This window comes from Plasmodium cynomolgi, chromosome 6 (assembly GCF_000321355.1).
Source record: "Plasmodium cynomolgi strain B DNA, chromosome 6, whole genome shotgun sequence".
Classification (NCBI taxonomy): domain Eukaryota; phylum Apicomplexa; class Aconoidasida; order Haemosporida; family Plasmodiidae; genus Plasmodium; species Plasmodium cynomolgi.
Window position 1 is genome coordinate 824935 of NC_020399.1, and position 14539 is coordinate 839473.

The window sequence follows — 14539 nt, forward strand, 5'->3', positions numbered from 1 at the left end:
CCCCAAAACCCCAAATAAAAGAAAAAAAAAAAAAAAAAAAAAAATCCCCAATTGTGACATTACGACATTGCAGAATGTGTGACTAATCTGTGTGACATATCTGTGTGACTTATCTGTGTGACCGCGCAAGGTTCGTTCGAAAAATAAAGAAACGATCCAAGGGTAAACAGGAAGTGCGTGCAGTAGTCTCACAAAAAGAATTCCCCTGAGCAGAGCAATCGGCCAAAGCGTAGATATATATGCACGTGAGAAAGCAAACACACACGCGCTGCTGAACGAAGGATAGAAGATCCCCTCTCCCTGCAGGCGCATAACTGCCGCTTCGCCCTTCGCCCTTCGCCCTTTGCATAATAGGCTCTACCCCTTCCATGCGTATGAATATGTGCGTACAAGCTAGTATACATTTTAGTTTTTTTTTTTTTTTTTTGCCCCCCGTCAACCCTAACAGTCCTAAACCTGGTTCAAACATGAGAGGTTACCTCGACGATGCATCTCTCGCTTTAACACACACAAATTAACTAACCCGAGTTGCAAAATAAAATTAAAAATAAAAATAAGAGCCATTTGTTTATGAAGAGGAGAAGCACATCCATTCCACCCCACAGTTGGTTGAGTGGCGATTCGGGGAGGTCCATACAGTTTAGGAATTCCCTTTCGCCGTTGTGGTGGAGCAGCATAATATCAGTACATGCCCGTTTAAGTGTATAGGCACGAAGAAATCCCCTCACACACACACACACAGCATCCAACCGCACGTTCACCGTTGTGATACATACTTCAGAATGATGAAGCAATTTCAAAAGGAAAAAAATACCTCTACCTTCGCAGGCCCCATCCAGTAGACACATACATGCAGATTTTTTTCAACCAGGAGAAGTACTCAAATTGGGAGTAGAGACGCACGTCCCTTTCTCGTGTTTGACTTTTCTCATCACGACGTGAGTATGTACACATTCTACTGGACAAAGACTCTCAAAAGGATGATACTTTATGCTAGTCCAAGTTAGCTCCTCCATTCAGAAGCCTCCCCCCTCCTCCTTTGGCAGCCCCCCGCAAGTATCTCCCCCTTTGACAGCCCCCCGTAAGTATCTCCCCCTTTGACAGCCCCCCGTAAGTATCTCCCCCTTTGACAGCCCGCGATAAGTATCTCCCCCTCTTCGCCCCCCCTTGAAGAAAGACCCAAAATACTGACGCTAAAATGGTAAATAGGCAAAATGGCTTCTTCGCTAAGCTGACAGGTAAATGCTTTGGAGTGAGAGAAGGGATAGACGATAGACAATAAAACGGGATGAGAAAATATGGAGAGGGAATAACATGCACACGTGTTTGCGCAGTGATGTCTACGCAAAAAGGCGCATGATTGTGCTCAGTGTATTGGGAAAGCCCTACACGTATTTCTGTTCCTCGTCTATGCCGTCAATCTGTTCATCCCTTCCCGTGCATCTCTTCCCCGCTCGACTGACAGGCCTGACATCCACCGTGTTCAACTTCAACTTGGAGAACATCCACGAGGCCGTGGATGAGAATTTAACAGCGCTGGAAAGAGCTGTACTGTACGGAAACAGCAGCAAAAAATGCCGGAAAATAATTTTTGTTAAAGAGTTGGTGAAGTCCCTAAATAGTATAGGCTATGAGGATTTTAAGAAGGTCATTTATCCCCTTCTTGTAAAATTAAGCAATGATAAAGAAGAAATACAATACGAGTTGTGTTGTCAGATAGGTGACCTGTGTGCGTACTTGCTGCAGAGTAACAATGGGCCCGACGGGTGCGCAGATATCATTAAGTTTCTTTTCCCCATCCTCGAGCGGATCATCAGAAATGGGCAAGGCGGCGCTGGCGGCGGGACTGGCGGCGGGATAAGCGGCGGGAATGGCGTCGGAAGTGTTGGCGGAAGTGTTGGCGGGAATGGCGGCGGGATAAGCGGCGGGAATGGCGTCGGAAGTGTTGGCGGAAGTGTTGGCGGGAATGGCGGCGGTGTCGGCGGCGGAGAGGTGCTCGCGAACGCGATGAAGGCGCTGCTCATCCTAGCCACGCACATCAAAGCCAAGTACCGAAAGAGCATAATTTTCCCCTTCATACTCTCGTTGGCCTCCAGCGAAAAATTCAAGAATCTGGGATTTGTTCTATTGATTAAAATTTCTCATATATTTGAGAGAGAAATGATATCCAGGCATTTATTCCCATGCATCGAGTCCTTCGTTAGGGGAAAAGACCAAGAGAGCAAGTTATTCCTCTCCTGTTACCTCCATAATATATGCAAAATTGTAAACGAAGAAGAATTGATAATCATATTATATATGCTCAAATCGTTATGTAATGATCCAAATGACATTGTAAAAATAATTAGCATGTACAACTGTGTGCATGTGTCATGTCTTTATTCAAAGAGTCTCTTTCTGCACTTTTTTGTTCCTCTATTTAATGAATTTTTGAAAAATTCAAATTTGTATATATTTTATTACGCCTTGATCAATATGCTGTTTTTTATTTCCCTTTTTGAGGATATGGATCTTATTCATCCTTTTTACATTCATAAAATGATTTTTTTTTTCAATAATGTTTTTTCTTCTCACTTGTTTACGTTGAATTATTTGAATGACACAGCTAAGCGGCAGAGCAGCTATGCTTTGGTGGGTGTCCCCCGGGGGGGTGAAGCGGCATCCCCAGTGGGTGAAGCGGCATCCCCAGTGGGTGAAGCGGCATCCCCAGTTGGAGAAGCGGCATCCCCAGTGGGTGAAGCGGCATCCCCCGTGGGAGGAGCACACAAAACGGAGGAACCACACCGAGTGGCCGAGACAGACATTTTGAGCAACCCAAATGTGGACGTGCCAACTGGTGTTACTCCTTCGAAAGAGGAAGGACCAAGTAGCGACTCAAGAGAAATATCACATGGTCAGTCTAGCCAAGACAACGGAGGGAGAAGCGACACATCACACCTCTCAGCAAAGGATGAATCGGATGCATTCGAAAGAAATCATGAAGGGAAGCGAGAAGTACAGGAGGATGAGACGACAACACTCACGATGAGCTTCGTAAGTGTGAAACAAAACGTTCATAGCCAGTCAGTCAATATGGAGGAGGCCCAGCAAATGGGGGGAAACGGATTCTATTCAAAGTCGGACAATCATGTGAAGGAAAATAATACTGATGGCGCTGCACAGTCTAACACGTTGGAAAATGTGAATGGAGACGAAAATGGAACAGCAGCTGTGCAGAACGGATTATCCCTTTTCCCTTCGTCGTCCTCCTTGCTGGAGTCATCCAATGCGACATCACTCCTTCCGTCTCTGCTGCCATCCCCATCCACGTCCTCGCTCATCACCCCCGGATCAACGTCCATTTTTGTCAACAACGGCTTTATTAACGACCTCATAATTAGCAACAATCATTTTGCGGTGAGCGTTAGGCAGTTTTTTCAAGTGCACGGTGGAGAAGCTGGGGGGGCGAGCGAAGGGACTAAAGAGAAGGGCGTCCCATTAGGGGAAGAAAAAGAAGTAAAAGTAAAAGAGGAAGAAAAAGAAGAAGAAAAAGTAAAAGTAAAAGGGGAAGAAAAAAAAAAGGAGAGCGAACCTACACATGCGTGGAACCATCGGGATGAACTGTTTAACCTCACCGATAATGACATCACCTGCATAGACGGAGTATACAATCACGATAAAACGATTGACATAAATCAAATTAAAGGATGGTACTTCAGTGACGTGGATCTAATCAAGGGGGATATGGCATACGGTGCGATGTTTCTTCGGAAGGGAGGGAAAATCGATACCCATAGAGAGCGACGCCCACGTAAAATACACCTAAACCAAAAAGAAGACCACATTTACAATATCGAAGCGGTGAATGTAGAGACCATTAAGAAGAAATTTTTATTTGACACCCCATATAACATCATCGTGTCTCACAACATAAACGCAGTGTACATCACGGCCCTGCATATCCCCACTCTCATCCTAGTGCTCAAGCAACACTTCTTCAGATTTTTCTCTCACGTTTTTTTTTTTGTATGTACCTATCCGTACTATATCATTAGGAAAACCATGGCGTCTTTGTTTTATGAAATTTTGATAAATTTTCTGGAGCCCTCGAATTTTTTAGAAATGACTGTTGATGAGTTAAATGGGGAAGAGGACATGATGGCCAAATTTAGGAAAAGCGGAGCGGATAAAATTTTGAGAAGCGGGGCGGATAATATTTCGAAAAGCGGAGCGGATAATATTTCGAAAAGCGGAGAGGATAGAATTTTGAGAAACGGAGCGGATAAAATTTTGAGAAGCGGAGAGGATAAAATTTCGAAGAGGAAGAGTGACACGTTTTCCTATCCCCACCTCCTCAAAACGGACTGCGAAAGACAGCGAGGTGGTAAGAATCACTCTACTAAACAAGATTTTCCTCAAATCACACAGACATTCAACGTAGACTACGCCACCTACTGCAATATGAAACGCATACAGAACATGAAATCGGTGACAAGTGATGAGAGGATAAATCACCTGGACAAGAGTAGTTCGTCGGGACGTGCACTGAGTGATAGTACGCCTCCCACATCAAATGGACCTACGGAGAAGCAACAAGGGGGGGATAATTATTCAGACGGTGGATATTCGCAGGGGGAGATCCATGATCAGGGCGCTAGCCAAGTGGGGGAAGATATGGGGACACAAATGGACAAAGGGTCGGAAGAAGATCTGCAGGAGAGAACCAACATAATCAAACGAGTGCAAAGCGAAATTAATGCCAACCTACACGAAAGCGATTTTTTTAGAAATGAAGAAAATGAAAATTTTTTTTTTTACAAAAAATTTCTACACAAATATGAAGCTATATATGAGAAATACATTCAAAGGTTTAGAAAATATTACAGTGAGGATTCTTCCCTTTTTTTTTTCCACTTTTTTGTTTGTTACTTTTTGAGGGATTCAAACGTGCTGGTTAAGAAGGCCATCCTGAAGAGGTACGATAAAATGGTTTTACTTTTCCCGAGCTTCGTACAGAAGGTGCTCATGTCCTACTTGTCTTATGTGCTGGATGTCAAGACTCTGGATTATTCCCTGCGCAAGAGGGTGTCTAAGGTGGTCTGCCGGATGCTGTCCTGCGCGGAGGATGCGCAGGTCGTCCGCAGGTTCCTCTTCCCTCTATTCCTCAGGTGGGTGTGCCACGGGCGCAGCGCAAGTGAAGCGGTGCTGTCGTGGGGATGCTGTCGAGGGGATGCTATCGTGGGGATGCTATCGAGGGGATGCTATCGAGGGGATGCTATCGAGGGGATGCTATCGAGGGGATGCTATCGAGGGGATGCTATCGAGGGGATGCTATCGAGGGGATGCTATCGAGGGGATGCTAGCGAAGAACCGCATGTAGCTCCTCGGATCACCGAATTTGCTGACTCCACACATCGTATCACGCCCTTTCCACCCACCGCAGACTGTGCAAGGACGACGTCGCCATCATTCGCACCTACACGGCTAGCTACTTCTACCTATTCCTCGAAAAGGGGTGCCCCCAGATATAGTACGAGCAAAAAGGGCCCCTTAAAAGGAGCGGCTTAAAAGGAGCGGCTTAAAAAGGAGACCCTTAAAAGGAGCCGCTTAAAAAGGGTGCCAGGATTTCCCTGCAGTGTGACCCCGCCGCTCATTTCACCACCGCAGTGATTGAACTCATCACAGACACGAAACAGTTATGAATTATTTTCCCTCTTTGGCCTTTTCCTTCGCAGTACCTTTTTCAAGGGGGGGGGTGAAATATTACCCATAGAAGAGTATAAGAAAGGTGCACCTGGGGGAGGGGCAACTCGGCTGTGCGAAGTTGCTTTGCGTTTCGTCACGTTGCGATTCGTCACTTTGCGCCGCTTTGCGTTTCGTTACTTTGCGCTGCTTTGCTTGTGTCCCCTTTTTGCACACCCATTTACGTGACATTGCGTACCCCCACTGCACTCATGTTGTGTTACCCACCCGTCCCAAATTACAGACAGGATACTGACCAATGGAGAGAAATACAAACTCAGGAGTCGGTACTTCACAGGGGGGGAAGAAATTACTCTCGTCAAAACAATTTTAGTAATGTTTTCAAGGTAGGAATAACAGAACTGCCAAAGCGGCATTTTACTCCACTTGGACGTTGTGTTTTTATTTTATTTTCAATCGAGCTGCACCAACAAATTAGGCCACTTCCAAGTGTGTGTCTTTTTTTTGCGGAGCTTTTTCGCCAAGTGCTCCAATTTAGGAGGACTCCTCCACTCTGCCTTTTTTCTTCCTCGCAGGAGTTGCCATTTCTGTGACCGACAGATTTTTATAAAAATGTGCGACGGGGTTATCAAGTAGGGTCGTAAGGGGAGCATCTCCGTGAGGGGTGTATCTCTGTGAGGGGTGCATCTCCGTGGGGGGTGTATCTCCTTGAGGGGTGTATCTCCTTGAGGGGTGCATCTCCGTGAGGGGCTTATCTCCGTGAGGGGCTTATCTCCGTTTGTATGCCTAGCCATTGTAACTCGCGCATGAAGCAGGACGGACTGTGACTACTCTCCCTATGTTCCTTCTTTTCTCTACTTTGCTTCGCTCCTCTCCCCCCTCCTTCAGCGAATGCCCAGCGAACCTCTTCCTGCTGTACTTCCTCAAACCATTTGTAAATTTATCCGTTGACAAAATTAAAGTTGTCAGAACGACATGGGATAAGTGCGTAATTTCGCAGCTTAAGAAAAAGGGACACTTTCTGAATGCGATAAATGTAAATAAAAAAAAAACAAAAAATGCGCAGCAGCAGCAGCGGCAGCAGCGGCAGCAGCATGGTACGAGTGGCCCAACTCGGTTCTCATTTTATGTATTTCTGATCCACGAGTGGTCCAACTCCGTTCTCATTTTATGTATTTCTGATCCACGAGTGATTGCTTAAAAAGAAAAATGCACTCTTTCCATTTTACCTCCTTTGCAGATTTGGGGCAAACAAAAAGAAATGCAGGCACAACAGGAAACGACGACAGTTGATAGAGAGAATTCTTCCACGCCCAAAAAAAAGGACAGCGATCATGTGCTGGATAAAACTTTTGACATTCACGACTTGAATGATTAAGCTGGTTCGTTTGACTGGGTTGACTAGGCTCACTCGGTTAACTAGGCTGACTGGGTTGACTAGGCCGACTTGGCTGACTAGGCTCACTAAACTAGGATGACGGCCTAGCTCTGATGGTAGAACTGCCCTTACGTGAGCAGCCCCCCCTTTTGCAGCTTGGCAGGATGTGCTTAGGCTAGCAGAAGGGGAGAAATTTACACCCTTATCGGCTTTGAACCGGTTCTTCTTTCACGTGGTTTGTAGCAGTCTTTGACAATTACTCCACTGCGCATGGTTGCGAGTTCTGGAAGGGATTAATGTACCGCCTTTCTTTGGGAGAGCCCATAGGGAGCAAGCTCCTAGGATGGCATTTAGCCAACGTGTGTATAGCCGAGCGATCGCATATATGTGCGCGTTTATGCAAGGCGCGTCTTTTGTTACTCCCCCTCGCGCATACATAAAAAGGGGCATCCACCGCGATGCGTCCCATTTGTGAATGCATTTTTACTTCCTTACGTCGTTCATTCGCTGTTTTTATTTTTCTGCGTGGCGAACTTCCCCCCCTCATCACCCTTGCCGGCGAGGTGGCCAAGTTGTTACTGCCCAATTGGGTTTGCCGCCCACGTCTTCCGCTCGTTCGTCTTCCACTCATTTGCCTTCCACTCCTTTATCTGCTCCGTTGTATAAAAAGGCAGTAGGCCTCTCCCCCCCTGTTCTCAGCACACCTTCGCGCGAAGCAATTCCAAACTGGTCTTATACGAGGGAAGGGGGTACATTTTAGAAGACACTGCCAGGGGGACGTGTCTACAGTTATGCAAGTGTCTGCTGACAACTTTCTATGGGACTCGGAATGCGGTTCACCGTGAGGTCTCCAATAGGATCAAGAAGCGGATCAAGAAACGGATCACCAATCGGGTCACCAATCGGATCACCAATCGGATCAAGAAGCGAATCACGAAGCGAATCACCTCGGATAGAGCTTGATCAGAATGACGCGCCTGCCATTCTTGACATGCACAAACGTTTCCTCCACGTTTGCAATTTTGGCCAAGTGCCTCATCAGGAAATTCACTCGGACGTTCACGTGTGGGGAACACTTGGCTTCACTTAGCTGCAGCGACAGAGCAGAGTTGGTAAAGTTATTTTTAACTTTGCATACTGGAGTGGGTCCACCTTCGGAAGTACTCTCCCCATTTTTTTTATTCATTTTTTTTGTCCCCTTCCCTCCCTTCTGGGTGACCTTGCCATCGCTATCACTGTTACAAATTAAAAGAATGTCTACGGGATTTCCATTTCGCAAAAAATTTTTAATTTTACAAATTTTTCTTTCCATATCGGTCATTTCGCAGTTATAGTAGATTTGAATCTTTTTCGTTTTGGCCGATGGGTCTATGTTGTAGTGGGGGGTGTTCGTTTTTTTCTTCTTCATATTATTCCAGTAATGGATGGCGACAGGGTCCCTCTCAAACAAGTGGGACCCTGCATCTGTTGGTATTTTCTCTGTTTCGTCATATGGTGTAACCTGCGAGTGGTCTTCGTCTAACTGTGACTCACCGTTTGAAGTGTTGACATTAGTCTCTTTCTCAGACGTGTTTTGTCCCACCTGTGTTGTGTCATTATTTGAATCTCTGCTTCCTCCCTGGTCAAAGGTCAGGTAAGACTGATTATTCTGCCGGAGACACTCAGCAAACTTCCAACGGTGAGTAGATGGACTCCAATTTTGCGAATACTTTTTTAAAAAAAATAAATTTATGGCATTTCCTATGACATGATATTGGGTGTACTTCCTCTCATAGTGAGCTGCCTCTTCGAAGGAGCCCATTTTTCTGTTGACCCAAAAGAGACGAGTAAAAAAAGTAACCTTGTTTGCAAAAGGTACGTAGAAATATGTATAGAACTGATTTGCTGCGCTTAAATTTTGCTTCGGGAAGAGAATTATTTTTTCGTAGGTGAGGAGTACACTCATGTTACTCTTTCGTAATACACGCATACACACAGACACAGGAGGGGGTGTGGGGGGGCACGAACTTACTGAGCTGGGTTGACAAAACGGGCCAAAGAGAAACGTTTAATTGAGTTAGATTTTTTCCTTTTTTCCTTTTTTTCCTCTTATTCCTCTTTTTCCTTTTTCTCCTTTTCCCTCCTGTTTTATAGTCCCCTTTCCTAAACGATTTCTTTTGCCATGTGAGTAGCGAAACTGTTTACATTGTACAAACTTAACACGTGCAAAAAAGGGGAGGAAAAAAAAAAAAAAGCAAACAAGCAGGCAGGCAAGCAAGCAAGCAAGCAAACGAACAAACAAATTAACTCCTCAAAATTGGGAAGCAAAATGAAAAAAAAAATAAATAAATAAAAAATAAAAAAATATAACAAAAGTTGGCAAACATTTCGCGATTAATGCTAACATGTATGCTCGTTTAAACGCAAAGAAAAAAAAAAAAACCAAAGGAAAGGAAAAAGAAGAACAAAACGTGATATAATATCGTGTGAGATAAGTTCGAAACACGTACGACGCGTCACGCCTTATGGTACTCTGCTTAGGGTGTAAAAAATATAAACTCTGCGAAATTGTGAAAGGATAATATTGGAGGCCTCGGCAAGGGTGGGGGGAAAGACACGAAGCAGGGAGGCACCAACTGGGGAGGTTCACACAACGAAGACGTCGCACGCGAGGCAGACAGACCAACATTCGAGTCACCGGATAAGTAGCAAGCAAAACGCTGGCACCCCCTTGGATGCGGCCCTAATCAAGGAACAAATTGCCCCTTGTGCACAAAATGAGCTAATGAGTTTCATTTTTTGAGAAAAAAAAAAAAAACACATAAAACAAAAAAACGCATAAAAAAAAGACACATAAAAATGCAAATCGCTGCACCCCCCTAATAAGTGACTAACCAACGTACGCATATATATGCATAGACACCTATAAGCACTTGTGTTGCCGCCCCTATTGTGAAGACCTTCCTCAGAGGCACGCGCAACACACACACAAACGCACACTAAAAGGAAGAAGCCAAAATGGGCGTACTCTTCTCTTCCATATTCTCCCGCCTATTTTCAAATAGAGAAATCAGGATACTCATATTAGGCCTCGATAATGCGGGAAAAACGACCATTCTGAACAGACTGCAGTTGGGAGAAATTGTTCAGACTATTCCGACAATTGGATTTAATGTAGAGAGTGTAAATTACAAGAACTTAAAATTACAGGTATGGGATTTGGGGGGTCAGTCTTCTATTAGACCCTACTGGAGATGTTACTATAAAAATACGAATGCCATTATTTACGTGATTGACAGCTCGGATGGAGAACGCTTGGTGAGCACCAAATGGGAAATTAACATGATTCTTAAGGAACCAGACTTGGAAGGAGTACTCCTGGTGATCTTTGCAAACAAGCAGGATGTTAAAAATTGTCTCTCTATAACTCAGATATCGAAGGACTTAAACTTAACGGCGATACGGGATCGGCAGTGGGCTATTTTCAGCACGAGTGCTACGAAGAACGTCGGGATTACGGAGGCTCTGGACTGGCTCGTCAGTAACATCAAGTGATTCGAGTGGTTCGAGCGATTCGAGCGATTCATGTGGTTCAGGTGGTTCAAGTGGTTCAAGTGGTTCACGTGGTTCACGTGGTTCAGGTGATTTGTGGGACTGACACCCTTTTGTGTCCCTTTTCTTTCCCCCTAGCTTTACAGTTTCACTTCGCCGAACTTTTCAATCATTTTTTTTTTCTTTTCTTTTTTTCTTTTTTTTCAAGTTCCCCATTTAAACGTAAACCTATGGGCCTAAGCAACGTTCCCTGTTGTGTATCCCGTCGTCCATGCCCGTATGTGTCGCTGCACATTGTATGCATACGTAAGTGTTTATCTGCATGCCGCTCATCGTTTTTGTTTTTCCTTCCCTTGTCGCGCCGCTGTTTTGTCGTCCCTCTAACGTGCACCCTCACGTGCATCCTCACGTGAATCCCCACGTGCATCTTCAAGCGCATCTTCACGCGCATCTGCACGTGCCACGTAGCCCCCCCCTTTTTCTTTTTTTCGTTGTCGTTGTTGACCCCCTCCCCGTTTGAATCCCCCCGTGGCGTGTTTCCCTCACAACGGTTCATTTGTATTCGCGCCCCTCCACACAGCTTTTTTAAAATGACATGCTCATTTCGTAACTTAGCAAACTTTAAGTGCGATTAAAAAATATATTTAATTAACAAATTGCTCACGTTCAGCATTTAAACCGCTCCGCCATTCAGTCCTCCAGAAAAAAAAAAGAAAAGAAAAAAAAAGCATAGCATAGCATAGCAGCATTGTGTGCGTCGCAAGGATGTCATGGCTTTCTTTGACCAACAGTTTCGTTTTTGCAAACATGTAAGGTATACTTTTGTGTAGATATGTTTTCTTCTTTTCAAAGTTGTGATTTTCTTCCCCCTTGAAAGGGGACAGTTGTTGTTTCCCCAACTTCCTCGTCACATATTTCTCCTCTTTTACTTCACTGTAGCGAAGGGGAATGATAAAATGAAGGGAGTCAACTTAAGGCCTACTTTTTATTCGTTACAAACGAGATGGTAATGAATGAGATTATCGGAAGAACTGCGCAGTTCTGAGAAGTGCCAATTGCGAGGCCCCATGGTTCACTCTGTGTGCACTTGTGTGTAAATCGTTACACATGTATATGCACACATGCGTGCACGTCGCTTCTCCCCCGCAGCTTCAACACAGCGCTAATCAAGTCCAAAATTGACACACTAGAAAACTACGCGAAGAAGAACCAGATGCACAAACTGCGGATGAGCGACTTGTTCGACGTCCTGAAACTGTACGCGCAATTTGATGCTCCATATGGGGGGAGATAAAAAAAATTAGCGGCTAGATGTGGAAGGACACCATCCGCTGAGAACGGAAGGACGTGGCTCCAAGGAAAGCTCCCCCCCAACAACAAAAAAAACAACAAATGAAATAAAGAACAGCAACAACTACCACAACAACTACTACAACTACTACCACAACAACTACTATAACTACTACCACAACAACTACTATAACTACTACCACAACAACTACTACAACTACTACTACGATAAATGAAATTGGGAACAAAGCCTCAACTGCTTAACATCCCTTCAGGTCCAAAACGGAAGAAGATTACAAGCTGTCCCTGCACCTGCTCAACCTGTACTACAATTTTGGGAGGAACTTAAACACGCAGCAAGATGTGAATTTATTTTTTATTTTCATCCTGAGGACGAAGCAGCTGAACGAGGCCAAAGAGGTAACCAAACCGTTGCACCCGTGTAGAAATGGAAAGGGAGAAAAATGGATAAAGTCGAACAAGGGGAGATAAAACAGGGTCCAAGCGTCTGCACGCCTTTATGTTATGCTTTGCCCCTATGTGTGTGCACCCCGTTGGTGCCCTCCCTAGCTTCACAAAAATGAGTACACACCTGAAAAAATAAGTGCACTCCTTCTCATTACTTCCCTACCAACCCCCTCCCCCCCTTTCTTCAAAGTTGCTTAAATATTTCAACGGATGGCTCCTGTGCCCCCCGTCGAACAAGTACATTTTGTTATGCATGGAAGAATTTTTAAAAAAAAAAAATTTTACGATGTGCGAGAAATATTTTCCTTCATACGACAGAACAAGTAATGATCTACAGGGAAGTACCGAGTGGTGACTTCGACTGGAATTCTGTTCGATTGGAGATCACTCTACAATGCTCTGCGCACTCGATTTATTTTTCTTTCCTTCCCTTGTAGCCAAATAAAGCTGGAAAGTTCCTTCTACACCGTGACCATAAAGGCCATGCTGATGTTGGAAAAGAACTCTCTTCAGGAGGCCATGATAGTTAGTGCGAAATGGAAAAACTGGCCGCAGTGATAGCGGCAGTGATAGTGGCAATCGTAGCGGCAGTGATAGCGGCATTGATAGAGGCAGTCGTAGCGGCAGATGGCACCTCGGCGAAAACGTATGCTCACATAAATATGCACCTGGGTAACCCCCTCCCCCCCCCTTACTCGCAGATATACGACGACTCGTATGACATGTCTATCTATTTGACGAACGAAATTCACAATTTGATGTTAGGTTGGTTCCACACAGGAGGTGTAACATTTGCACATCATGTTGCATCTGTGTCGAACGAAGAACACATAGGCTTATAAATATACCTACTTGTGCCCTCCCCATACCCACTTTTTCGCAGAGAATAACTTATACCTTTATCACACCGTGAAAAAAGAGGTGAAACCAGAGGTACGAAAAAAAAAGGCATAGAAGTAGAAACAGGGGGTCATGTTGTGGTTCCTTTACTATGCATAGTTAACTGTATTTTTTTTTTTTTTTTTTCCTTTTTTTTTACAATGCAGTGTGAAAAATTACTGAAGTTATACGAAGGGAACGTGGAAAAGATAATTGTAATGGCTTGAGCGAATGGCACACATGTGAAATACACATTGAGCGAACTTGTGCTCTTGCTAAGGATCCCATGTTGGTTTACACCCATGGGCATATTTTTAACCATCCACATTGTGCCGCAGTTAACTAGACATATGTGCTGCAGTTAACTAGCCATACTATGCCGCCCTTAATCACCCACTGCACCCTTCCATAGATACGACTAATAAACGAGTTAATAAAAAATAGGACGTCGATAAAATTGTCCTCAAAGACTTTGAGTCTGTTTGCCTGGACACACATGTACCTTGACGTTAATGAAATTATCAAGTAAGATGCGACTGTTACAAATGGAAACGCAAAACAACCTCGTATACAATTCATCATCGATTATGTGCCAATATAACTTTTGTTCGAAATTTATTCTCAGGAAAACAAATCATGACTTGGTGGATGTCCAGGCGTGCAACACCTGGTTGGACATTTTAAAATTGTCCTGTTTGTATAATCAAATTCCTGAATGGTGAGTCAATTGCATCGTTTTTTTTCGCATGTTTAAGTGCGCAGAGTGGGAGGAATGGGAGGTACAAGCTGTTTTTTCGTCGAAATTTTTTTTTTTTTTTCATGTCCACTTCAAAGCCACTGTAGTCCCTTTTCGCAAGAATTCAAAACTGTTTTGTGGAGCATGAGGGATGACAAGGATGCCGCCCAGGTAGACAAGGAGTGCTCGTTCATGTGCGCCTCTACTTTGCGTAGCTCTGTACGCATGTGTGCACACGCGTTTTGTAGCTCCCCTGCGAAATGGCGAAATGGCGAAATGATGAACTGTTTCTCTCCCACCTTGCAGGCGCTGGAATACATCGATATATACTTTCACGAGGAATAGAGCGGGGAATTTTCTTTTTCCTTTTTTTGCACCATGTCTGTTGTTACTTTTTCTCTTTGTTAGCCAAAGCGTGTATGTTCGCTTGGTTCCCACTTTCTAGACGACGCGGCACGGCTGAGGCGTGTCAGTTTAGTCCTGCGGGCGCGCAACGCTTTTACAGTTGTTTTGTAGCTGTGAGGGTTAAGAAAGAAAAAAAAAAAAAAAACGGGGGTAAGGGCAAAGGACCGGAA

General features: G+C 44.5%; 4 protein-coding genes across 4 annotated transcripts; 3 read left to right on the top strand and 1 right to left on the bottom strand.

Annotated features, from left to right (window-relative positions):
• Window positions 1–1198: 1198 nt before the first annotated feature.
• Window positions 1199–7060, top strand: PCYB_062880 (hypothetical protein; the record flags this gene model as incomplete). The annotated part of the gene is made up of 8 exons (XM_004221455.1): window positions 1199–1238; window positions 1466–5147; window positions 5423–5509; window positions 5715–5767; window positions 5966–6068; window positions 6258–6314; window positions 6571–6718; window positions 6923–7060. The coding sequence occupies 8 exons, from the start codon at window positions 1199–1201 to the stop codon at window positions 7058–7060; spliced, it is 4308 nt and encodes a 1435-aa protein (XP_004221503.1).
• Window positions 7061–7755: 695 nt separating this feature from the next.
• PCYB_062890 (hypothetical protein) lies at window positions 7756–9005 on the bottom strand (the record flags this gene model as incomplete). The annotated part of the gene is made up of 2 exons (XM_004221456.1): window positions 7756–7791; window positions 8112–9005. 2 exons carry the CDS (start codon window positions 9003–9005, stop codon window positions 7756–7758), a joined length of 930 nt encoding a protein of 309 aa, XP_004221504.1.
• A 1052-nt stretch (window positions 9006–10057) lies between these two features.
• Window positions 10058–10588, top strand: PCYB_062900 (ADP-ribosylation factor-like protein; the record flags this gene model as incomplete). The annotated part of the gene is made up of 1 exon (XM_004221457.1): window positions 10058–10588. A coding segment is annotated over one exon (531 nt), but the record flags the coding sequence as incomplete, so codon positions are not given.
• Window positions 10589–12559: 1971 nt separating this feature from the next.
• Window positions 12560–13757, top strand: PCYB_062910 (hypothetical protein; the record flags this gene model as incomplete). The annotated part of the gene is made up of 6 exons (XM_004221458.1): window positions 12560–12672; window positions 12787–12874; window positions 13051–13114; window positions 13233–13282; window positions 13396–13443; window positions 13641–13757. 6 exons carry the CDS (start codon window positions 12560–12562, stop codon window positions 13755–13757), a joined length of 480 nt encoding a protein of 159 aa, XP_004221506.1.
• Between the last annotated feature and the right edge of the window lie 782 nt (window positions 13758–14539).